Source organism: Amblyomma americanum, chromosome 2 (genome assembly GCF_052857255.1).
Source record: "Amblyomma americanum isolate KBUSLIRL-KWMA chromosome 2, ASM5285725v1, whole genome shotgun sequence".
In the NCBI taxonomy this organism is placed as follows: Eukaryota; Metazoa; Arthropoda; class Arachnida; order Ixodida; family Ixodidae; genus Amblyomma; species Amblyomma americanum.
The window spans coordinates 95,261,091-95,285,186 of NC_135498.1; the positions used below are offsets into that span (position 1 = coordinate 95,261,091).

The 24,096-nt window shown below is 46.9% G+C and overlaps 1 protein-coding gene across 1 annotated transcript in view; it reads right to left on the minus strand.

The window, feature by feature from the left end:
* Positions 1–24,096, minus strand: part of Pi3K92E (phosphatidylinositol 3-kinase 92E) — a 56,717-nt gene that overhangs the window by 18,361 nt on the left and 14,260 nt on the right. Inside the window, exons 4-15 of the mRNA XM_077654938.1 lie at positions 23,233–23,468; positions 22,229–22,405; positions 16,936–17,005; positions 15,229–15,395; positions 14,165–14,386; positions 12,986–13,234; positions 10,728–10,784; positions 10,257–10,442; positions 5,717–5,838; positions 3,396–3,539; positions 1,214–1,379; positions 564–682 (exon numbers count right to left, since the gene is read on the minus strand). Coding sequence (XP_077511064.1) covers positions 564–682; positions 1,214–1,379; positions 3,396–3,539; positions 5,717–5,838; positions 10,257–10,442; positions 10,728–10,784; positions 12,986–13,234; positions 14,165–14,386; positions 15,229–15,395; positions 16,936–17,005; positions 22,229–22,405; positions 23,233–23,468 — 1,915 coding nt within the window. The remainder of the gene's footprint in view (positions 1–563; positions 683–1,213; positions 1,380–3,395; positions 3,540–5,716; positions 5,839–10,256; positions 10,443–10,727; positions 10,785–12,985; positions 13,235–14,164; positions 14,387–15,228; positions 15,396–16,935; positions 17,006–22,228; positions 22,406–23,232; positions 23,469–24,096) is intronic.

Here is a 24,096-nt window from a genome sequence, read left to right on the forward strand (position 1 = left end):
TAGCCGCTTAGGCAGTTTACTGGCGAAGCGACTGTACGACGGTTGTGCTAGTTTAAGAAGCAGTGCAACTGCAATGTGTTAATATAAATTAATAGCGAGTAACATGATTTAACGAGATGAAAACACGTTTGCTCGCGTGAACGCTTGTGCGCGTCTTGTCGCCGCCGAAGCTTCTATTCGAGAACTAGCTCCAGCTTCCCATCGCGTTACGCAGAGAAACTCTGGGGGTTCGTTACTTGCCCATGACATACCAAACCGAGTATATGTCTACCTGGACTCGTGACACTCGATGACGCGAGCGCAAAATGTTTGACAGCGGAAGCCATGTAACCTACTACTACTACAATACTACTACAAGCTGTCGTTCTAACATGACTTTCACGCGCGAGTCAACTGTTTGGCAGAGGCCTGTTCTTAAGCACGCAAAGCGCTCTGGAGTGGAGGACACGTACACAATCTGCTAATAGAAAACGTCGGGGAAGCAAACTTCTAAGCGAATGGGGTTGCGAAGCGGGCAGGCTCAGCCAATACGGCAGCAGCGGTAATTTTGTAAAGCGGCTTACTTGATCCGGCTGAAGACGTGGCAAGGGTCCAGCGGGCTGCACAGGTTCCGGAAGGTGGCCTGGAAAGTCTCCTTGGACATACTCTCGCGCATCGAGGCCACCAGCTTATCCCGACTGTCCTGTCTTGACACGGTTCGCGCAACGGAGGGTGACAGTTATGCACTGGTGGCTTTTTCCAGAAGAAGGCGGATTTCATTTCGGCCTCTTTTTTTTTCTGCCGCAGACCTCGGTGCCTCTTGTGGCTGTGCACTTTATTCAGATTTATACGGGAACGCTGAAAACTAATGTAATGACTGCCAGGCTTTGGTCGGGTTACGACAAACTTTTTTCTTTCAACTACAGCGTTCAGGCAGGCAGGGGTGCAGACCTGCGGTGGCAGGGGTGCAACGTCGCTTCAAGCAGTGACAGATACAGAAAAGAGATTTAAATATAAAAACTAATTAAAACAATATAGTTAAATTACACCGACGATGGTTGCTACGCAGCAATGCGGCGGGCTGAGCCTCATCATGCCCCATGGCTTCTACGTAAGTCAAATCATAAGCACCACTTTAGTGGCATGCACCAGTACTATAACTACGGTGATGCATTTTCTGTCTTTATGACCCGAACGGCCGCGCAATCAGAGAGGAAAGGTGAAGAGGGCCTGCCTTCCTCTTGCTGGCCTCGTAGTGGACCTGCTCGCCGAGGCTCCGCAGCTTGAACAGGGCCTCCGCTTGGCGCAGCAGGGCTTCGCGGTGCTCGGGCGCCCCGTGGCAGTACGCCTCCAGCACCAGGCCGAACTTGACGCTCAGAGCTGCCACGTGCATCTCGCACCTGCGACGTCGTCGGGGTTGCATAGCGTGAAGTGACTGCACCACAGGTTGCACCACGTAGCGTGCCTGGACGTGTGCACCGTATAACGAAATCCCTTGGCACCTTAAACCTCTGCGCTACCATCCATTTGTCGGCCATCGTTTGCTTCCGTACAGTTGGCAACCGGTAAGGGATGGCGTTAGTGTGTGGCTACCTTCCACCTTTGTTGTTTCAGGCATAAAGACTATTTTTTTTTGCTGCGACAGAGAAAGTAGCGGCATTGTTGCAAAATGGCTGCGTCGTGCTTGAGAAACCTCCATCATCTAGATTGCCTAGAAGCACCACCCACTGGCCACCGCCCCGCCCCGCACCCCCCACACCAACCCCACCCTCTAAAACTGCCACCCACAACAGCCACTGAAAAAATATACTGCTGCATTAATTTCCATCACACCGCCTGAAATGGAAGGTATGAAACATCCAGAGCCCGAATATCTCCAAGCACCTCGTCGCAGACACGTTGCGCTAGCCCAGTGTAATATCGCATATAATTGAAAGTAAAAGCCACAGTCATTGGATAAAGTTCATGCGCACAGTTGCGGCGAAAGTTAAAAGACCCTCGTCGCAAACATGCTGCGCCAGTAAAAAGGTAAACCGTTTGTCGTGAATGCCACAGAAGTGAAGGCGAAAGGCCCCTGCTCTCCTAGCTTCATCGTATCGGTCGGTACTACCTGATGAGTGAACCTTAAGGCGCCTGCAGACGAACGCTTTGTTGTGTCCTGAAATTGCGAAGCATTTTGACCCCAAAATTGATGGGCGCGGTCGTCACTGTGGGGAAGTGCCCGATAACTTCCAAATGGTTTGGTCCTGTCAGAAAAATCATTTCCTTCCCCCAAACCCTTCCCATTGCCGAGAGGCATGAGAAGCAGCCCTGCTCAACTGCTCGAGGCTGGAGTCTCAAAAAGCTCTAGTCCAACGGGCGAAAGTAGCAACATTGTCCAACGGGTCCCAGGCTAACGACTCCACCTATCTATCTGCAAACTCTTTTTTCATTGAATAAAATGTTGATCCACCACCACTATTTCCCATCAGTTTTTTTCTTCTTGTGTGCGCGTCTGCTGCAAATATGAGTTCACAAATAAGTTGACGGCCCCTGACAGCCCACACTTCTACTTCAGACCCCGGGCAATGGCATTGACGAGGAAGGGCTCTCTACATATTTGCTTAGATGCACCTTCACGAAAGTAGTTGCTATTGTTGCCACTGAAAGAAGGATGAAAAGGCAAGTGCACGGGCCTGCCCACTGGCTCGAGCTGAGACACAATCACTTCCACATGCAGACAGAGGAGAGTTGGAAGATGTGGGAAAATATTGAAAGGACAGGCGCGCGTCACAACAACCGCGTCCGCCAAAGCGATGACGCCAGCTTTAACAGCTACCCTTCTTCACGAAAGTTCTGCTTTCCTGCAAAGCCAGCTGGAAGGAAGGCATAATGTGGGCTGGGTACTTTCTGAAATCTGTTATGACAACACCGTGACACACTATGGACCATTTGAGAGATTTATTTTGTGTTCATCGCTCTTCACCTTTGTCCCCTGAAACGTGCTTAAATAAGGTGTAATCAATGAAAGATGAGCACAAGCATCTGACTTTTGCTTCGTAGATATTCATCGCTGTTTTCATTAGTGTGGAATTAACTAGCTCTGAGCCTTCGCCAGTAATTGGGGAAAAAACCCTTCTGGTTTCCCTGACCGCCACCACCTGGAGCATAGCTTTGAAAATTAGAATATATAGCGCTTACTTCATTCGTCTCGTAGGAAAATGCCCGAGTGGTTGCACAACAAAACGTGATAAGCCGCTAGGCTTTGCAGCGCTGGCTCGGCGCTGTCCCTACTTCCTAGTAATACGTTTGATTGTTTCCATACTTGAAACGTGATGAGTAGTCCCGTCGTCATTAAAAAATAACCAGCTTGCTGCAACCGCATAGAATGTAGTTATTGCGTACTAGGCATAACTAAAGAGTGGTGTCCGACTCACCTCATAAGCCAGAACATCTGATGTCCGATATGCCTGTTCTTGAGAGCCCTCTCCAAGAGAAACTTGGCTAGATCACAGTCCAGGTAAGATTCGTGCTTCAGTGCTTGCACGAGTTGCAACAGGTACAGTGACAGCTCTTCATCACTGTTACGCAAAAAATGAAAAGATGTAATAACAGAGGACGTTGACACAGAACTCGCGGTCACAAAATAACATCTTTTTGACTGCGCTCAACTCCAGGCAAAATTCCGAGATGCGTGCTTACGAAAACCAAGCAATCGAAACAATATTTGGGAGATATTCTTGATGTAACTGTTTTGATATCCTATCTTCAACGCATCGTTCGAGCAGAAATACTGTAGCTCTCCAGTGCAGCCGTGCCTTGGAGTCCACAATCACATAATGAGACCATGTCATTCCACCTATAGGTATGCTTGTATGCTGGCACGCTATATTAGGGCACGAGCACGGCATTTGAAAATATTATCAACTGAAATACACTAAAGACACAACTAATTTTGAGGGCAAGGTGCTACAGCTGTGCAGAAGATAAGTCCATTGGTATGTTTCTAAGCCTGTCCGCAAAAAGAACAAATTAAAAGCTAACACCATATTGAAGACTTTTTGTCGTAAGTTCATGCTGGTGCCTGGCTACAAAAATCAGAACTGCCAGAGCCACCGTGGCTGCTTATACATTAACGGGACTTGCTTTCTGAAAATTACTTCAAGTCTTGCGAATATAAGCGAGGCATTATCACATGTGACACATGAGATGCGAAAGGGACAAATATTGGCGCTATTCTGGAGACATGGCGAGAGAATCGCCGCCACCTATGTTTGCGCGGAGGCCACTTCCGCAGCTTGACGTAGCGGCAGCACACACGCAATTCTTAGAACCCTTCACGATTCTAGCCGCTGGGAAGGCCAGGAAAAGTCACCCTTTTTTTACTCTCCGGTTAGACGCAGCACATCAAACCTTGCCTGTGTGCAATCGTGATGGTCAGTGCACAACGCCAGTCGAAGTTTTTGTTGAGGCACGTAACATTTCAAAGAAGAAACGGGACACACATTATTTCAACTTTTCTCCAAAGGAATTCATTTCATAACAGAGGACCGTCTCTTCAAATGCAGCGATCGCCCTTCGCCCGTCAGCCAATGCGGCTATTTTCCCAAGCAGCACAAGTAATTGGCCCAACATTGCAACTGTATTGGCAAAGCTCGCCCTACAAAGGACCGGGATGGGACCATTCATTCGCAATATTGGGCCGATGATTTGTGCTGCTTGTGTTCAGGTGACACAGAGCAGGCTAAAAAATTAACTCTCCTTGTTTACTGCAGACGTTAATGACAGCGTAGTAAAGAAATTTAACGATTTTCGTAGAAGCTGCCACACAGTGTCGCTTGCATTGCGAAACAAAATTATATAAATAAAAAATTCTGATGCAACGCAAGAGAGCCTGAAGCCGAGAACCTCGCACGCCCCATTTCTCGAAACGAGTTTGTAATATTTTATTGATTTTGTTGCCAGCAACTGCGACGCAAAAAGTAACGAACCTTTCCAACAGTATGCTTCAGCAAGACGCCGAAGCAGGCGCGGACTGTGCTGCCATAGATATCTGAGCTGAAACGCTTTTCAAAGTTTGGTATAAACGAAAAACCGCGCGACCGGTGAGGCGCAGTGGAATTTTTAATTCCATCGTGCTGAATCATGTCTAACATTCCCTGATAAAAATGTCATTATTGAAAAATTGTAAGGAACTTTAATGGAAATTTTGAATGTAATTTTCTATTCTTCCGGTCTGCAGCAAAATATTGCTTTTAATGTATTAAGCACCGAGCAGTTAGCGCTGCCATAGAAAACCTATCGGGAACGCTTTGGTCGATAGCAAAAATGTGAACAGCAAAAAATGCAAGCCTGCCGATGGTAGATCTGCGGACATGTTTTTTTTTTATGACGAAATCTAACAATGCATGCAAAAGTGGCGTTCGTGCAGTTTTTTCGTTCCAAAATTCTTTCAACCAGAATGTTGGGTATGAGCTTACCACAACTCTACTAGGCAGCCGTATAAAAGCACTACAAAAGCGAGTCGGAAATCCGTCTTGTGCCTGTAGCCAGAGCATCAATTTCCAACTTGGAAGGAAAGAAAATTCTCTTTGTTAAATAAGTTTCATCTGTGCCTTTTTGAGAACGCCAAACAGTGTCGTTAATCTAAAAAAAAAAAACTCAGCACTTATCGATGTTTTGCTACCATAATGATGCACAAAATGTGAAGTACTGAAACTGCATCTATAGGTATAGAGAGGTTATAGTCTTCACTTACTTCATTTGACGCAAGCAACGGACGGCAAAGCTCCTCACGAAGGTGTCCGGGTAGCTGTAGTCCAGGAGCTCCAGTGCTTGCTCCGGCTTCAGAAGCTTCCATATCTGCAGCAGTGCTTGCATCTTCACCGGCGCAAGAAAAGTGGCAAAGTGGGATTGGATTTTAGCACTTATGGTGATTTTGTTTCCACAAATTAAATTTTCTTCCTCCATACGAGCAATAGCAAATTTCCTTGCTGGCCGTTCCATAAACACGTTATTCTGATTTATCAGTGCAGATTTTCAACACAGGACATACAATGCTATATATAAGAGCATAAAACCACATATTTATTCAACTGCATTCCCTAAAAAGTCTTCCGGCCCCACGGTTTTCTTTAAGTCGTATAGTGAAGTATTCAAGGCACTCGTCGAGCTGGAAACTTCTACAAGGCGAGAAGAGCCATTGCACTTGCCTTTAGGGCCATTTGGCGTTTAATGGTACCGTGTGTGTCCCCCTATGCGGCTCAAAAGCAGACCCTTAGGCCCGAAGAGTTTTGACCACGATTGTGCATAGTCATATTGTCTCGGACTACGATTACAAGGAAGCGTGTGACGATGCGGATGATGCTCTCACGCTAGACTTGCGGCCAGTAAATTATGCAATCACCATTCGTCATGTCATTCTGCGTTAATCGGCATGCCGCCATGTAACATGCGGTGAAAGACATCGTGGTCGTCCTCATTTCGGCCCCGGAGCATCGGTGTCTGTCGTTCGCTAGGGTCTTCGGTAGAGTGCTCGTGGTACTTGTCTCCCGACAGTGCTCCAGCACGCCATATCCGTCCCAACATTGCCGCTCTCATCCACCGCGTCCCCCTGCCCGGCTAGAAGACACGATGGCATGATGACTACCATGAACCGCCACCTCATGAGCCTCAAGCCCCAATGACCACCCTACGTGAGAATACGGCACCCTTGCCCCGGCCGTTGAGCGCTTCCGTTGGCCTTGGCCGTTGGCTTCTGGCGGCCGGTGGCTCTGAAGTCTCCGTGGGCCAGGCTTCATCCGCTCACTGTAGGCTCTTCTCCCTTGTCGTGACGACAAGACTTTCTCATTCTCTTTTTTCTCCTACCATCCTGCCACGCCCAGAGTCATGTCCTGCATCTCGCCGGCCGTGTTGTAGAAAGAAAGAAACAAAAGGACTGAAAGGCAGGTAGGATAACTTGGCGATGCCCAGTACGCTACCCACACGTGGGAAGAGAGTCACGCCTTCTCATTCGCAATCGGGACGATTACACGGTTGCCCGAGTCGTGCCACGGACAAGGATAGGATGAAGCAGGCAGTGGAGCAGGCGGAGCGCTCAACCTGCGGCCATTAAATCATGCCATCACCATCCGTCATGTGATTCTAGGTTCATGGGCTTGCAATCACGAAACAATATCTTTAAAACAAGCAAGATAAACTTCCATGTCCCCGTGCTCTGACTTACCTTCTTAAGAAGGAGGCTGAAGTGGACTTGATATTGGAGCCTTAAAAATCTAATGCTTTGACGCGATTTCACATTTCAACGGTTCCGGAAAGAGAAATCCCACCCTTTCAATTCTGTCTAGCTGTACACAATCAGCGCTGTGGTGTAAAACCTTGCACACTTTCCCTTCGGCACAAAAAGCACTTGCTCCTTGAAACACTCACAACGCGATATAACAGTTGCACACAGAAGAAAAGCCACTGAATGAGCAAAAAAGGACATCACATTTTCTCGCGCCGCGTGCCGCTCAGGTCGTGATGCTGCTTTTGCTTGAGTGTTTTGTGTAAGCCTGATTGAATCTGGGAGCTTAAATATAAAATAAAACAATCAGCCTATATGGCCAAAGAGAGTTCTTCAATAAGCTATCATTTGCACTTAAGAAGTGTTAATTGCAGGGCTAGTTGGTACTGCAGCTGGGAGATCATTTGCTTTAGGTTAAAGGCGCTCTGGGGAAAAGTTGAAGCTGAAATTTATCGCTATACTGCAGCATCCAAACGATAAAAATGCTACTTAGACTACAAAGTAAGCTTTTATAGCCTACAAAACGTGAAATAATGAAATACACATGTCGCTGTCGCAAGTCGGCGTGAACAATTTCGCAATGCTGTAGTCTTGGCCACACCTCTATTCACTTCAAAACAGTGATTATAGAGTACTTTTTGTCGTGGGCGTCTTGAATTTGAATTGAGTTAGTAGCGGGCAATGTTTAAATGTCTTTATTTTAGCAATAAATGTTTCCTTCACTGCCGGTAGGCGTTGTCATCAGCGTTCCTTTAGGTTCTACTAATTCATTTTTTATGCTCTCGCTCGTTTATTTTATTTTTCTGAGAACGCAAAAGTTTATTCCTACTAAACAAATATAGCAGGCGGAACTGTGTAGAAATAAGCGAGATAAGCCTGGAAACTAGGACATGAGATAGAGAATAAGATGTTTGCTCTGCAGCATTATTAAACATTTTTTATGTGTGGCCCTCTATTAAAAGCCGTGAGGAGGTTCATGCCTAATCAAGTGAGACATATGCTTATGATAGAGGAGATACTGACACAAAAGATCGCGGCAAAGCAGGTAGCACGAATGTCTTACACGTGGAATAATATTAGGAATTTTAAAATGATTGAGCACTCCGCTCACACCTCTAAAGCGCTTTCCACAACTTGCAATGTTGTGAGGCCACGAAATTATTTTGTGAAAGGGACACCTGGCGCTGGTCTTAGCAAATAAAATCAAATCAAATTTATTTTCTAGCAACTGGATGGTCGCCTGGGCTAAAGCTGTACAAACAGCTTGACAAAAGCCCAGGAAACCAAAACATTGCATGGCAGTAGCAAACAGAATCGAATGAACAATTCATGAACAATACAGAAGTAGACATAAAAAAGCGTATGAACGCATACATCAGTATAACAGAAAAAAGTTAACAAATGGCTTGTCAACAATAAACGCAGTAGATATAGTTCAGCAATACGAAACCGTTCGTAAAGTCTTCGATAATAACCGAAGTAATTACATATGAAGGGATACAGATTTAAATTTGCACAAAGTAACTTCTCTGCTGTTTTGGAGTAAATCATGTGGTGTCTTTATATTTGTTAAAAGATGGAAGGTTATGAGCCAAGTATTGCAGTTTGTAATTGGTTCTAAACTCTGGTCGAGACCAAGCGTGACTACATCGAGTGTTGACAATAGAAGTACGACGCTCAAGAGCTGCAAGCAGTGCTAAGGAATTGCTCATACCAGCGGAAGAAAAGTACATTATTTGCCTCTTGTGTAATCTTTAATGCCTCAGAGCTACCCTAGAGCTTGCGAGAATTTTTTTGTGAAAGCTCAATACGAGGCGTTCCATGTAATAAAGTGTACTGATGTTATCCTCCCCGTCAGCCCCTTTGTGCGTCGTAATGCAAAAACTAGCGCTTGCACCTTCTGGCGAAACACAGGTTATGGTTTTTTTTTATAAGGTTTAACGTCCGAAAGTCACTGAGGCAATGATAGACACCGTAGTGCAGGGCTCGGGATAATTTCTACCTCCTGGGGTTCTTTAGTCGCACCGACGACGCACAGTACACGTGCCTCTAGCATTTCGGCTCCATCGACATACCGCCTCCGTGACCGTGATCAAACCCACGTATTCTGGATCAGCAGCCTAGCACAATAGCCACTGAGCCACCGTGGTGGCCAAACACAGCGTTATTGAAATGGGCCTGGTCAAAAAGCCTTGCAGTTCGGGGTGTGGCCAGTCTGATGAATCTGCCGTCTATGGTAATGAAATCCAGGTGCGTTTGAAAAACGACACTCTTGTGACAAGTGCAGCAACAATTATTCCATCCAAATCGGTTATAGGGTGGTATAAGTAAAGTATGCTGCTCTACTGCAAGGCGAGACTCTATAGCGACGTTCTGATACGAGTATTACGCATGAACCTCTGACAAAAACGCGAGAACCACCGCGAATTTGAGGACTGCGAATGCAAGCAACAGAAATGAGGAGTTATTTTAGTTCCTGCGCATTCCTCGTACTTTTATGAAAACACTAAAGATGCAAGCGTCGATTCCGAACTTACCACCCACTGACACGATGCTGTTGTACTGGTTACTGCGCGGAACACACGCTCGTTGTTAACTGCGTGGCGTCTGTTAAAATGGTTCACTTCATTTTATCACCCTACAGACCTTATTCAGGGGGTACTGCTTAAGGGGGTCAGGCGTACAAAAACGTTGACAATAAACACATACTTATTTTTAAGCACATTTAGCGGATTGTAGACGTTATTTTTTTGTGGAAGAGCGCGTCTTATGTGATCGAAAAACGCTTTAAGCGAGCAGCCGTAGCGGAGAGACTCTGTCCGTCGCTTTCCCTACACAATACAACTCCAAATTCCAGAGGGAGTCGAAGGCCCAGACATCTGTGGCCATAGTTTACGGAACACAACACAAGAACCTTCCATACTACAGACACGAGAGACTCATTTGAAGGCAGATCTCCCGGCACCAAGAACCCGAGCCTGCACACCACCCACGTCAAGAGCATACCACGAACCATGGCCACGTCGCGGTGCCGGCCCCAGCAGAACGAGACCAGCAGCTTGGGCAGCGAGTGCGGCACCTCGCGACAGACGGAGCGCAGGAACCAGAGCAGCTGCTTGTCCTGCTCGTGCACCGGGGCCAGCGGGTCCTGTTCGGCGATCTGCCGCAGCTGCTCGCGGTGGCTCTTGCTCACATGGTCCTGTGATGTGGACAAGCGAGCCATGAACTCCTGTACGACACGATACACTTCACGTGTCGCAAATAAGGCGTGAATTGGTAAAGTGGCTGGCTGTTACTGCCGCCCGTCGATATCCTCATCAGGATGGCGGCAAATATTACGCGAAAGCCAACCACCGATGACTTAGGACTCTAACGTAAGGCTAAAGCAACAGTGACCAAAATTGGGGTATAAAAGCAAAAGAAACTAACACGTGACGTTTCCAGCAGTTAAAACGAGACCGCAGCCAAGTATTAAAGTACTCACGATGCCTAGCGCCGATTTGCCTTGCTCCTTGACAGATGATGCGGCGCATTCAAGTATCTGTAGAAAGCAAAGAAAAAAATCGCCTTTTCATTCTTTCATTTCTGAGGTCTTTTATGATAGGAATATCTCTTACTGCATGTCAATTCGCCGCTGCTGTTGCTTATTTACTGTTGAGTCACAAGAATTACGATGCTAAAAAGTAATGTTCCATTTTCTAAGCATATCTCATTATTGCTTACAAATGCTTGTCAGTTGGTTGTCCATGCTTTCAGCGCAGAAAACACGGACGAAGGTAGCGCTGCGTATATCCACTTCATGTCTTCTTACGTGCCTTTTTTGCGGTGCTAAGAGCATTTTTCGGTGGAACGTACATTTCGCAAAAGCTACCTAGGTGGATCCCACGAAAAGACTAGATTAACGTTCCGTAGAACATATGGCTCCGAATGGCAGCTTTGTGTGCAGTGCTACTCTGTTGTACGAGTCGAATGGATGACGTCTTTTGTGCCTCGTCAGGCGATCTCTGTGATTCGGGAGCGTGTGATTTGTCTTTCTTTCGGCGATTGCTTCTGCGTTCTGCGGCAATTCATCAACTGAGTGTTGTCCTGACTTTGCCGACCATGTGTAGCTACAGAAACTTAAAAGAATCGGCAGGATTTCGTTTTCTTCGAGCCATGTATTACCTTTGTCCTTCGTGTCCGGCGAAGTACTTAAGGAGACGCCGAATATGCCAGGCTGCGACTTGTGTTGGAACGGTTGTCTTAACCGTACCCCTTCGTTGTAAAACATGTGCACGTTTTTTTTTTTATAGCGTGTGGCGTTGAGAAGTTCTATGTTTAAGCTCACTGGCCTCACCGCGAATCAGTGAGCTTAAAGTGTACATCAGCACGTCCTCAGATTTGAAAGATATTCGACGTATGACAACAAACAGTGCCCTCGGGTTCCATAGACGCTTCCCGTCATGAACTAAGCCTATCAACCAGCGGCGTGTCTCTGCTGATGGCTAATATTCTTCCACCAAATGTTGATTTTTATCGATGAAAAAAATAGACCGGACGTATGTCCTGTGCTATTTCGAATTTCATCGAAGGTTGGAGTAGTATGAAGTGCTAGTGGCAGTCGAAGTGTTTAGTAGACCTGGGTCTGGGTAAGTGATTGCCATGTCTGGTACGTTTACGTCGCTTCACTCGCATTAGGCTTGACAGCCTATTGCAGACAGTGTTCTTGAATTCGGCTGCAGCAACCAGTCAGGCGGGGTGGGGGGGGGGGGGGGGGGGAGGGTAGTGGCGTTAATGGCAACAATGAAATAGCGGAGTGCAGCAAGTAGTCATGGACTGTGAGGGTGCGGCGTTAACAGTTTTCAGGTGCCAGGGCGCCACAAGAAGCCATGGATGAGGGGGGGGGGGGGGGGGGAGTCAGGAATGCAGAGCGCGCGGATAGCGACTACACGACCTCGTAGAACAACACCCATACAGGTGTCGCTGAAAAGCCGTTCAGTTCCCACAGCACCATTCGTTGTAGCTGCATGACCGCGTTTAAGCACATCGGAAGAGCAATTACTCTCTTAACCTTCCTTTGTACGTGTCGCTGTTTAACTCCCCCGCAGGTGCCTAGGGTAGTTTTTACCAGACTGCTGCTGGCGTTGTGTTCACACACTTTATTTTTTCAGTAAATAGGAATGGCGCTTAACTTTTGCATGGGAATAAATCTAAGTCATGGGATACACATATTTGACAACGAAAGTAGAAGGTTAACAGAAAACTTTTTCATGTACATTGAAGATAGGGCAACGAGCAATAAAATAGTTTGTTAATGTAACGTTCAAACACAATGAAAAATCATGAATGACATACACATTAGCGCCTATTTTGAAGAAAAGACAGAATAGTGTTGCAAACTATGTGTATAGCACTGAGTAAAGATGATGGCATTTGAATGGAATTCCAATTAGAGGCACCAGACAACCACATCGACAGAAGACTCCAAGGAACGGGCATGTGCGGGATGCCCGCGGTTGGCGCGAACCAAAGGAGTCGAGCGAGCGCCAGGAAGTGATGATGTCCTGCAGCAGCCTAATTGCAACTGCAACAGCGAACCTTAGACAGCAGCTGCAGCTTTCAGCATGCACCAAAACTAGAATGACAATTTACTTGTGCAGTCCGAGACTTGAGCGCCAATCCTATTGGAAGGAGCAAAACTGCCTTTGGTAATTGAGAGCAGAACTGCTTCGTTCCACAGATAAGAAATCTTTCCCAACTCGCCTCGTCCAGTTCAGGAAAACACACGATCCGCCTGGCGTGGTAATAGTGGAAGGTGAGCAGGAGGAGGGTGGCCCGTAGCCTGTCCGGGTTCGCCACGGCGGTGCCCAGCGGGTTCAGCATCGTCGACTCCTCGGCCTGAGGGTCCTCAGCGTACGTCCACAGGCTCAGTTCAATCGAGCCAGAGCGCAGTGCTCCCCGGTAGTCGTACACCGTCACGTTCGCCCACGCGAGAGGCGAGGCGTACAAGTCCTGGAAAGATGCGCGCGACTGCTGCTGACAGGACCTGAACTTCTATGTCCGCAAGGCTGCAAGTGACGCTGAAACACTCCATGGCTCATCGGTGACGACCCCTGCATCCATGGTGAGCACTCGCTACTCACTCAGTTAAAGAAGCTTCCCTTGAAGTAGAATCTGTACTACTATGCAGCGGAGTACAGGCGTTAGCGTAACGCTCAGAAAACTGAATTTAATCCTTATTCATGATCTGCGTCAGAAAAAATACGTTGCGGCAAAAGAAAGCAAAGAGAAAATATATGAAAGCGTAACATTCATGCACGTTTGAGTGTTATAGCCGTGCTGAGTGATTAACTCTTACAGAGGGAATGCTGCCAAACAGAAAAAGAAACCAAGAGGGGTTCTCCGAAACGCATTTCCATCGCTTTTAATTACTGTGCTGTTTCTCATGCCATTCGAAGCCACGAGATGCTTTAATCGAAACTAGTTTTTAATCTAAATTTAAAGCGAAACTAATTCATCGAAAATTTCAGTTAATCAAACTGTCGTATAGACCTCTAACGGTTAAATACGATATGAACAGCGCAGAAACTGATACACACACAGTAGGACGGCGAGAGAGACGAGAGCAGCGCTGTGTTCGTCTCATTGTTCGTGCTGCTGTGTGCGTCTCAGTTCACTCTGTTCGCTTCATGATGCTTCACAATCGACTAGCCCACCAAAGCGTTCAAATGCTATATCTTTTGGATGAGTAGCAGCAGAAATTATTTCAATCACTTGATGAAACTGCTGTCTGTGAAGCATTTTCATGCAAGTTGGGTGTTCGAGTCGAAGGGTTAGACAGCGTAGCATAAATTACTGCAAAGAATAACGCTGCATTGCAGGAAGCATCATGTGCAAGCAATCACGGCAAAGCCACAGTGTTTGCGAATGGGGACTGCGCACCGGTGCGAGTCTCCTGCGACCTCGCTGCTGTCCCTTGGTGCCTCTGTTGACCTCGTACATAACAAGGCAGAGTCGTGCGGCGTTGGGCACGTCCTGCACTGGCAGCGCAAACTCCAGGTCCTGGTCCCAGAAACAGTTTCCTTCATTTGTGGCGCACTCGGCCGTCCGGCACGTCTCGCACAGCAACTCCGTGCCGTGGTACACGCCAGCCTCCACAGCCAGCTGCGCACCAACCGCGGAATGACTCGGTAGCAGTCTTAGCGCGCTGAAGCCATTCCAGAAGATAAGTGTCATCTTGAAAAAGCAACTTTGTCAAGTGTTCTTGGAAGACTTGTTTAACTATACTGGCTACAGAAAACACTGAATATGTCCTGTCATGTCAAATTGAGTTCAGGGCGTGTTTTCACATTCAGGCGCCAAGGACTGCAGCAGGCTCTTCGCCATTAAAGCTTCACCCCGTCTACCGGCAGCCTTTGTCGCAACATGTGGGGTGATGTAATTTAGTAGTTATTTGTATGCCACATGGCTCTCTGCAAGATAGTTTCTACTGGACAGCACAGAGGGAAGTTTTTCAGCTTTCAAAATTACTCCAAGACATTCAACTGCTAAAAACAACGTGATGGCGACAAATAGTGTCTTTTCTAAGTCCTCACTTGTGTGGTGACAGTTACTTGCTAGATCATAGAAGAGCGCATGAAATGGTCGATATTTTATATTATCGATGTGCCATTACCGTGGAGCGATTGCCAGCAGCGTTACTTTACGCGCTGTTTGCTCGACTTGTACCTCGCAACAGTCACACCTTCGAATATAGGAACACAGTAATCAGGAAAACATTTTATCTCTCCTACCACGTAGTAACAGCCAGCATCAGGTATTTTATCCCACCGCTCGTGCAGATCGCCTCTCGCTGAAAGTTAATTTCGACCTCCTCCAGCGCATTGCTGTAAGCGTTAGTGATATAACAACTCCTTTGCCCGACTGAAATTCGGGAAACAAGCGAGGCAATTTCCTCCCATTAAAGTTGCAAGCAGGGTAGGGTGGACTGAGCCCGCGCCGTGTACCTTGGCCCCGGGCTCGACGTTGATGGCGGAGGCCGACACGACCCTGACGCAGAAGGGGTCCGTGATGGTCCACGCCGACACGCACTGTTCTTTCTTCAGGGCTAGCCGCGAACCTACGCCGACGGGGCGGGTGTTTTCGATCTGGGCGTACACGATGTCGTGGTCGGCTGCGAGACAAGACGAGAGGTAACTCACTTTTTCATTCTTGAAAACACGTGGAGATCCAGCTCTTCCGTCCATGCTGCTTCATAGTGCTCACCACTTTGCTTGCGAAATATACATGACGGCCCGTATTTTTTAGCTATATTTCTTTTGTTTCTTTTCACTTGTCCACTGTCATTTACAATTGTCGCTTGGGACGTCAGGGCTGATATGAGAGAAGCAATACCAGTGTTTTTCAATACCAGGCATGATCGGATAAAAAATGGGCAATAGGGAAGGAATAAAAATGAAACTTCGAATACATGGCACAAGTTATCGCCCAGGTAAAATATGGAGGCCAAGGCGGAGTAGTTTCTATCACCTTCTCTGCCATGTTCACCAACCGGTGCGAGCTATTAGGAGCGGGGTAGGTAAGCCATTATTCCCAAAAGGTGGCGTAGCGGGGCAGAATGGGTATAATGGTAGGAATAGCTCACAATATGTGATAACGTTGGGGCTGTAACTTCAGGAAAGGACGGCTTGAGGTTCGAAGGGAAGGCTAGTGCGGTTGACGGCAGTAGTTTTAAATAAATAAATAAATAAAAGTGTGTGTGAGTGGCCGCGCGCGCGCGCGTGTGTGTGTGTGTGTGTGTGTGTGTGTGTGTGTGTGTGTGTGCCCATCACGGAAGCGTTGTCCTACCCGGTTAATTCCATAGCATTTGACATAACAAGTGACGCACACGTGTGGTCGCATACTGTTTAATCACACGTGACGAACGGCCAGGTGGCATATGACTCGATTTGTATCGTCACATTTGTTGAGCCAATCAGTGTTTCCAGGAAGTCTACCTCTAAACACATGTTGGCCAGCCCTCTGACCTGTCCTAGGTTAGCTAGGCTGGAAAATATATGTGCAAAGCGAGAACGCGCTGTCATCAAGCGCCGACAGCAATGGTTGTGCAGTCCCGCTAGCGTCGCAACAGCACATAGAAGGTAGAAGCGCTCCCCTACACCGCTTGGCATCGGTGACTATTCGCTTCCTTCATAAGCGTGTCATAACGAGCCCCTCATTTCCCTTCCCCTATAAGCTCAATAGCTTACGAGGGCCTCGGTTCTGGCAGTCTTGAGGGTTCTTGAGTGTTCTCGCACAGCTCCGCCCTCTCTGTTTGATCACGTCCCATGTCACACTCGGGATAAAGCAGGACGCACTACGTCCGCCGCTATGGACGTAGTTGGCGCTAGTAAAAGCTCTCAAGCACACAATGTAAATACTCACGAAAGTAGAAAATTGGGCCACCGCCGCAGTAGCTCAGTTGGTAAAACACCGGAAGCGAAATTCGGAGGTTGTGGGTTGGAATCTGTCTTGGTTTCAATTACTGTTGGCTTCTTTCATATGTGTGTTATAACGAGCCTCTCATTTCCCTTACGTTGTTTACTAAGGAAGGCATTAGGTTAGCAGTGACGTCCGAATTAACACAAGCTATTTCAACAGCACCAAACGTTATATCCGCCATCCCTATCTATGCATTGCCATAAAACAAGGCCAACTTTCATGTGTTCACTTACTTTGAATGTCGCTGATCGGGACAATCAAAAACTGCGGTTGTCGGCCTTCCGAGACCTTGTCTTGAACGTACTGAAAAAGCAACACAGTTTTCTGTACTGAACAGTTTGACAACGAGATTTTCAGTGAGGAGGAGGAAAACATTTCTTAAGAGCATAATTACAAGGTGGGTTAAGTAGGAGAACTCATTGGTCCCCATTATAATCCGGCCCCTCTCAAGCAAAGATTTCTGGTCGGTGGGACAGTGGCTATGAAGGGTTGCCTCCCAGCGCTCATATGTCGGATCGGGGTTTCTGTATAAGTCTCGGTTTCCTTGACGTTCCAAAACTGTGTGAGTGTGCCGACTGCTCCACAAAAGGGGCAGGACGAATCGGGTGTGCCTGGATACCGTTCACTCAGTAAGTAGGGATTGGGCAGAGTATTACTTTGTAGTCGCCTGATTATGTGCTCTTCAAATTTGCTAAGGTTTTGTGAGGAAGGGGAGATTACTTTCTTGTGATCTTATAGTACTTCGCAATTTTGCGTAGCTTAGAAAGGGCGAGTGGTTGTTAATGATGTCACAGAAAGGCTTCGTGCCAGATCTTCGGTGGAGGAGAGCTCGAGCAGCTGTGTTGGCTGCCTCACTGTCCGTCGTTGAGAGCTGCCCTGGTGTCCAGAAGATCTGGACATTCCAGGGATTAGACGTTTCCGAAGTTTTCCAACACGGAGCGCCCACGAGACCCCCGAGATACTTGCATACCGCTGGTTGTGAGTTGGACATGACCGTTGCCACGCTATTATCCCATATCGCTAGTGTAATGGTTGAAGAAGCAGCCGATGTGGTATCCACGGCTTGGACAGGGCCGCTTGCGATTATATACCCCCGGGTTGAAACTGCTGCAGTTGCCGCGACCCCGTTAACTGTTCCAGATGCATCGATGTAGATCGTGTCCTTGCTTTCATACCAACGCTTAGAGAGGCGTCTAGCCGTGGCTAGTCTGCGCCCTTTGTTGTGTTCCTCATCCTAGCGCTTTGGTACGGGTTGAGTGATGTGTGATCTCGTCTGCATGGACATGCCGATCTTGTCGGCGCCTTCCCGGGGTGGACTGATTCTGAGCTTCCGTAATATTTTCCTGCCAGGCTTGGATGTTGCGAGCCTGAAAATTTGGTTGACACTGTGGGCCTCTATTAGTTCGTCGATGGTGCTGTTTATCCCCAGCCGTAGGTGGCGCTTCGTGGATGTGCATAGAGGGAGCCCCAGCGCCGTCCAAACTGTCTTTCGTATAATAACATCCAGGACGTATTTCACCTTTTTGCTAATCCACAAGTACGGGGGACAGAATGAAAGCCTGAACTAATCTTAGAGCCTCCTTCCCTCTTAGCCCATTTCTGTTCTTGATTGCCCGGCGTAGCATTCCAGAGTCTTGCTCGGAATAGGCCTGGAGCTGTCTCATTGTTGCGGTGTTAGTGCTGCATGCCGCTGGGCATGATGACTCCCAGGATCAAGATCCTGATTTTAAGTAAAAATTGTACTCGAAGCCTCTTCTGTCCGTTCCGGTGCACTGAAGAGAGTAAATAAAGCATCGAAAGATCGCTTTACATGAAGATAGTGAAGGCAAGAATCAAATTAGGAACAATTGCGTTTGAACAATTCATAAAACGCAATGCCAGACATTGTTAAACAACTCTGGAAAAGCGTTCCGCAGGATACCAGAAAAGAAACATTAAGAAAATGATACGCATTGAAGAATATTATGTATCCCGTAATTCAAAGCAAAATTGTGAATAAAGTGTTCGCCAAGCCAACAAAAGCGTAAAAAAATTTTAGAAGCAGAAAATGCGAGACAATGTGGAACAAGCTACATTAATTATTTATTCCAACCAACTAACTCTCTATTTAATTAACCATTTCACTCATTCGTTCAAACTCGATCCTATCATGTTAATGTGAACTGTTAAAGAAAACTGTTCAAGGATACGAGAAAAAAGGCCCGGCGATCCAATGTGGCAACGGTGTGAAGAGATCACTGCGACGTGCAGCGGCGCGAGGCATATGATTTCACACTTTCGAATTTCAGAGGGCAAGACAAAATGTAAATGCATTACGCAGTGATCTTGACATCCGCGCAGATGCTTCAACTGGCAGTAAATCTAGCCTTATGCCCCGAATGAATATAAGGTAGAAGTAGAGGGAAAAACTTCATGCTCTTCCACGAAGGCAAGTGTTCCACAACCGCGTAGGAATACTAGAAGCCATTCCCCTGCATGGAATGGCCCACAGACCACCACGACACAGCAGACATCAAGGCGCTGTGACTGGTTTCGCCGACAGCAACTTTCCGCAGGTTACGTGTCATCTGCAGTACACATATGAGCCAACACATCCGACTGTAAGTCCTTTTGGTCTGGGTGCCTGGCCGTCAAAATAGTGAAAAAATACGAAAGCGTTCACGCCCTAGCTCGCACTCCAAACCATTGAACTTCATCATTATCATGGTCTAATTTCTTCTTCGTTCGCCTCTTTTTTCCCATCCTTATACATGGCGGAGCTATACCCCTGCGCGTTAATTGCTGCAAGCAGCAGTGTGACCATAAATACTGCCTTATTTCGAATGGCATCATATTGATCAGGACACGTCGAATACAGCGCAGGCAGAGGTGAGACTTATGTGAGTTGCAAGCAGTATAGAGTATTTCTCTACGTCACGGAACGCATGCACATACATAGCTTCATGTATGTGAGGCAAAGGCAGGAAAAGAAACGAACCCTTCCCTCAGAGTCTCTCGCCACGTCCGATATGTGACTCTCGTAAACGTCGAGAGAAAACATAATAAACTTCGGCAGGCCGATCGCGCCACCATCGCACTCAAGGTAAAAACCGTTGCGAAAAGCGAAAGCCAGCGGAGCGCGCTTATGGCATGCACGCTTCTCTGCAAGAGCTACAACGAAGGTGGACCCTGGCATGCGGCCTCGAGGACGCGCTGTTTCCTGCCTCTCTCTCTCTGTCACCTAACGGGTGCGAGACACTTCCGGTGTAGCGGCGAAAGCCTAACGAACCCTCATTCACGCAGCGTGTGCATTTGCAGGTCTACTTGTGCATGTGTAACATTTACAGGCTACGAAAGCCGCCCACGGCGCTCAGCCCTTTCTTTCCCTGCACGCAGCAGAAGCCTAGAAAAACTTCACCGTCGACCGACCCACGGTTGCTATGGATGCGCTATGAAGCGATTGGGTTCCTTCACTACAAACAACGTTTATCAGCTCTGAGGTCAAGTTCGCTTGTATATACGCCGACAACGCAAGACAGAGTGCACAATAGTCCGAAGAGCGAAGACATTCGCAACCTTTTATTCGAAAGGAAACGCTACGATGATGGTTACTACTCTCCTTTCAGGTACCGATGCAAATAATTTAGTGATCAGATGTAATCATTTGCTTGAAAAAATTGGTCATTGGTCACAATCAAATCAGCTTAAAATCAGCCCTAAAAACCCAAGGTCATGCTTTTCCGGGCTCGAAATAAAGTATTCGTTTTAGACCAACCAATTAAATTTGATGGACAAGATATTGAAGTGGTTGAACACCACAAGATTATTGGCGTTACATTCTCCTCATATTTAACATGGGATTTACACGTTGAGAAATTATGTAAGAAGCTTTCCTCTGCAACTGGGGCAATATCTCGTACACGCGTGATTCTTCCGGTAAAAATAAAACTGCAAATATATTACGCTTTGTTTGCCTCACAAATTAATTACGGCAGTTTGGTGTGGCTAACAACAACAAAACAGAACCTAAAAAATATTCTCCTGCTACAAAAAAAGGCTATTCGATTCGTCATATATTTGTCTAGATTATCTATCTTCCACCATACAATTTTTCCAGCAGTAAAAAATTCTTCATGTAAACTGCATGTATGAATACAGACTCTTACGCTCACATTACTTTTCACCTGTCAGCTTTCGGTCACTTTTAGCAATTACTGGTCCATTGCAGCATCACACTAACATCCTAAACACACGCAGTAAAGACACACGGCTCGTACCCTTTTTCCGCACCGATTACAAGCTCCAGTCTTTACGTCACAATCCTCCGTCCGTATTAAACAAATATCAACACATCAAATGTTTGACACCTGTTCAACTGCTACAGCTTTTTTTCCAATTTGTAATGTGGTTTTTTCTTTCGCTACAGTGTTTCTTAGTTATTCTTTTACAGCTTCCCCACAATTGCTCACGAAGATGCCTTCTCATTATTCTTGCAATTTGTGTCAATCTGTAACAAAAAATGCAGTCTTTGTGTACAAATTTGCTATCGAACTACCTGAAAGTGTTTCTTGTTTTTTGTAAAGCTGAATATTTCCTGTTCATCTTTTTTTCATCATTATTATTAGTGTTATTTAATATTTATTGGTCTCGTCTATGCTGCCTTGTAAGGGTTGCCTGGGCCTCGTCAAGCTGTTTGATTACAGCTTTTAGCCCGGGTGACCCACCAGCCTTTCTGGTAAATAAAGATCAAGTTCAAGTTCATGTAAGTTGATTGCGCTCTTTCATTGCGAAAGCTAGGAGAGAGAGAGAGTATAATGCCGCGATAGGAAGAGAAGACGCAATCGCAACAGCGGTCTTTTCGAAATCGAAACCCAAGTGACTGTTATGCACATAAAAGCACAGAGTCCGTCTCAAGGTGCTAGCAAACGTCGTGAGTCTATGTCACTTGCAAACTACTGCAAAACAGCCCCGCGCTGTAGTACATCCCTGCATTTTGGTGCCTGTGGGTTGTCAAGAGGACCAAGTGAGGCCACAACAGGAGAAACGTCGGCGGGATAGAGCGCCCATTAGTCCGATGGTATATAGGGACTCTAGGCTAAGGATGTCTGATCTGACATTTACATCCTCTACAATCCTGAAGACAGTTTTGTCGACACATAAGAAGACATGCTTTGATTGTCTTACGACACATAGGTGCTCTGCTTTTCGCGGTTCATGGAATAATTTTACCGCGAATAATTATTCCTGGGGCACCACCGCATATCACATTGCTCAAGTAAGGTGCTGCTTCCCCCTGCAACTCTTAAATCGCAGCTCGCTAATTGGCACGGCCGTTTCCTTTTGCTGTGCTCTAAGCTAAATCACTTCTATGAGTGGACAGGGTGTCAAGCTAGAGTCGGATCAATTGTCATTTTTTATCTGAAATTAGCTACAGAAAAGAAATAATAGATGCAAAGGCGATCTTTGTAAGCAAACCCCTGGAATCTGCTATCCGCGGACCCCCCATTAATTAATTCATTGTGATCCAAGCGCCCAGACTGTGCTTACCTTGTACTGAAGCAGTGGAAGCTCCTCGAGGAGGTATTCCTCTCTGCCGCACACCTTGAGCACGAGGTTCGCAACAGTGTGACAGCGGAACTGCTCCTCCGTCCTGGCAGCTAGCATGACCTGTTGCAGCAGCTGCTGAGGCGTGGCGCTCACTGACGTGCTAATTATCTGAGTCTTCTGCAGAAAGGAAAGACCCGACTAGATGTGAGTGCTTTCACGGCTAATCATTATTACTGCCGTCTTGAAAATACGTGTCGGGAACAGACGTTTTAGATGCGACGTCTAGCCTCACATGTGGCCTTGACAGCCTTACATGCTTCCTTTTGTCATTGTGGCATACGTGTCATTGCCGCAACGGCGCCAGAAAGCTTGTACAAATATGAGAAAATTTTATATTTTGCCAATGAAGAGATAATCATCAATTAATTCATACATTGAAAACAATCTCTACCCTAACCGATAACCTTAATGTGATAAGACTGCAAAATGGTTCTTACTCAAGGTACAAAACATACAGGCAAATACATTGTATGGTTTTGTCTGGTTTAATGTCCCAAAGCGAATCAAGTTCTGAGCGACGCCGTAGCGGAGGGTTCCAGATAATTTTGACCAAGTGGGGTTCAGTGACATCGCATGAAGTTTGAGCGGATAAGCAGGCCGCAGGTGGCGCAAGGCATGGGTAGCTGTATAAATATGAGAGAGGCCTTTGTCCTATAGTAGCCGTAATTAGGCTGATAAAGATAGTGAGGATGAATTGCTATTAACAATGTTCGCTTCGACTGCAAGTTCACTTCTGCACTCAACCGTCTGAATATTTTGAAAGTTGTGTTGCACCTACGAAGGCTACTTCCTCTTACCGGGTGTAAGGGTGATCACTGAATATCTTCTTCCAATTAAGTTATTAACCCTGAGCAGTGTCTTACTACCTCCTATCAGGAATGTCCTCACGAGACTTGTCTGTTACTCCACTGCGAGACGCTTGTCCGAACCAGGTAATCCCTCACCCCGCTCTCCAGCAGGATGCGCGCGTCGAAGACGGTGTCCTCGGTCACCCTGTCAGACATGTGGCGGGGTGGGAACTGCTCCGAGCTGCGGTCCACACGCGCCGGGTACCGGTACTTAACCAGCTCCAGGGGCGGCCACTCGGCGCGTTGGTCGGCGATGGCTTTGCAGAAGGCACGCATGTTGCGCCGGAACTGGTTCACTTCGGCGCTTTGTAGGGCCTCGAAGCTGTTCACACCTGCGTGGGAAAAGGAGACGCATTGCTCTAACTCTGTTGCTTTGAGAGACGCCGTAGTGGAGGGCTCCGAATTGCCCCGATTGAAACATGATTGCACGGGCGTTTTTGGATTTAGCTTCCATGTTTAGGCCATCCGGGCCAGCAGGCGAAACCTCCGAGACGCCGCAGCAGGTACGGAAGTAGTACTTCGAACTTCACTATAAAATCACTAGACTGTTGCAATAAACCGAAGCTGACAATAAAAGGGACATCTGCTAAGCGTGGCCGATTCTTAGCTTTTTAATGGACTTCTTGAAATAGCACCCCCCAATAAGCACCTTTCGAGTGGCACACAGGGTAACACAATTTAACGTAAATTTTTTCACATTAGATGACTGAACCCTGTGTATGGAATTTGCAATTAAGAAGAGACATCTACAGACTCACACTCAGTCGTGAATAAGCGGCACCACATGTTGACAGTAGGCAGAAAATCAGAAAACAGTGCTGAACGCCGAACACGAAAGTTTTATGTCGATATCTTGAGTAAAGTTCGTTACTCTGGGGCTTCCTCAGTGCAGTTTGTGGGTTGTTGCGCTAGCAACGCTATTATATAGGAGCGACGTGATAAAAACTCACCTTCTCCACA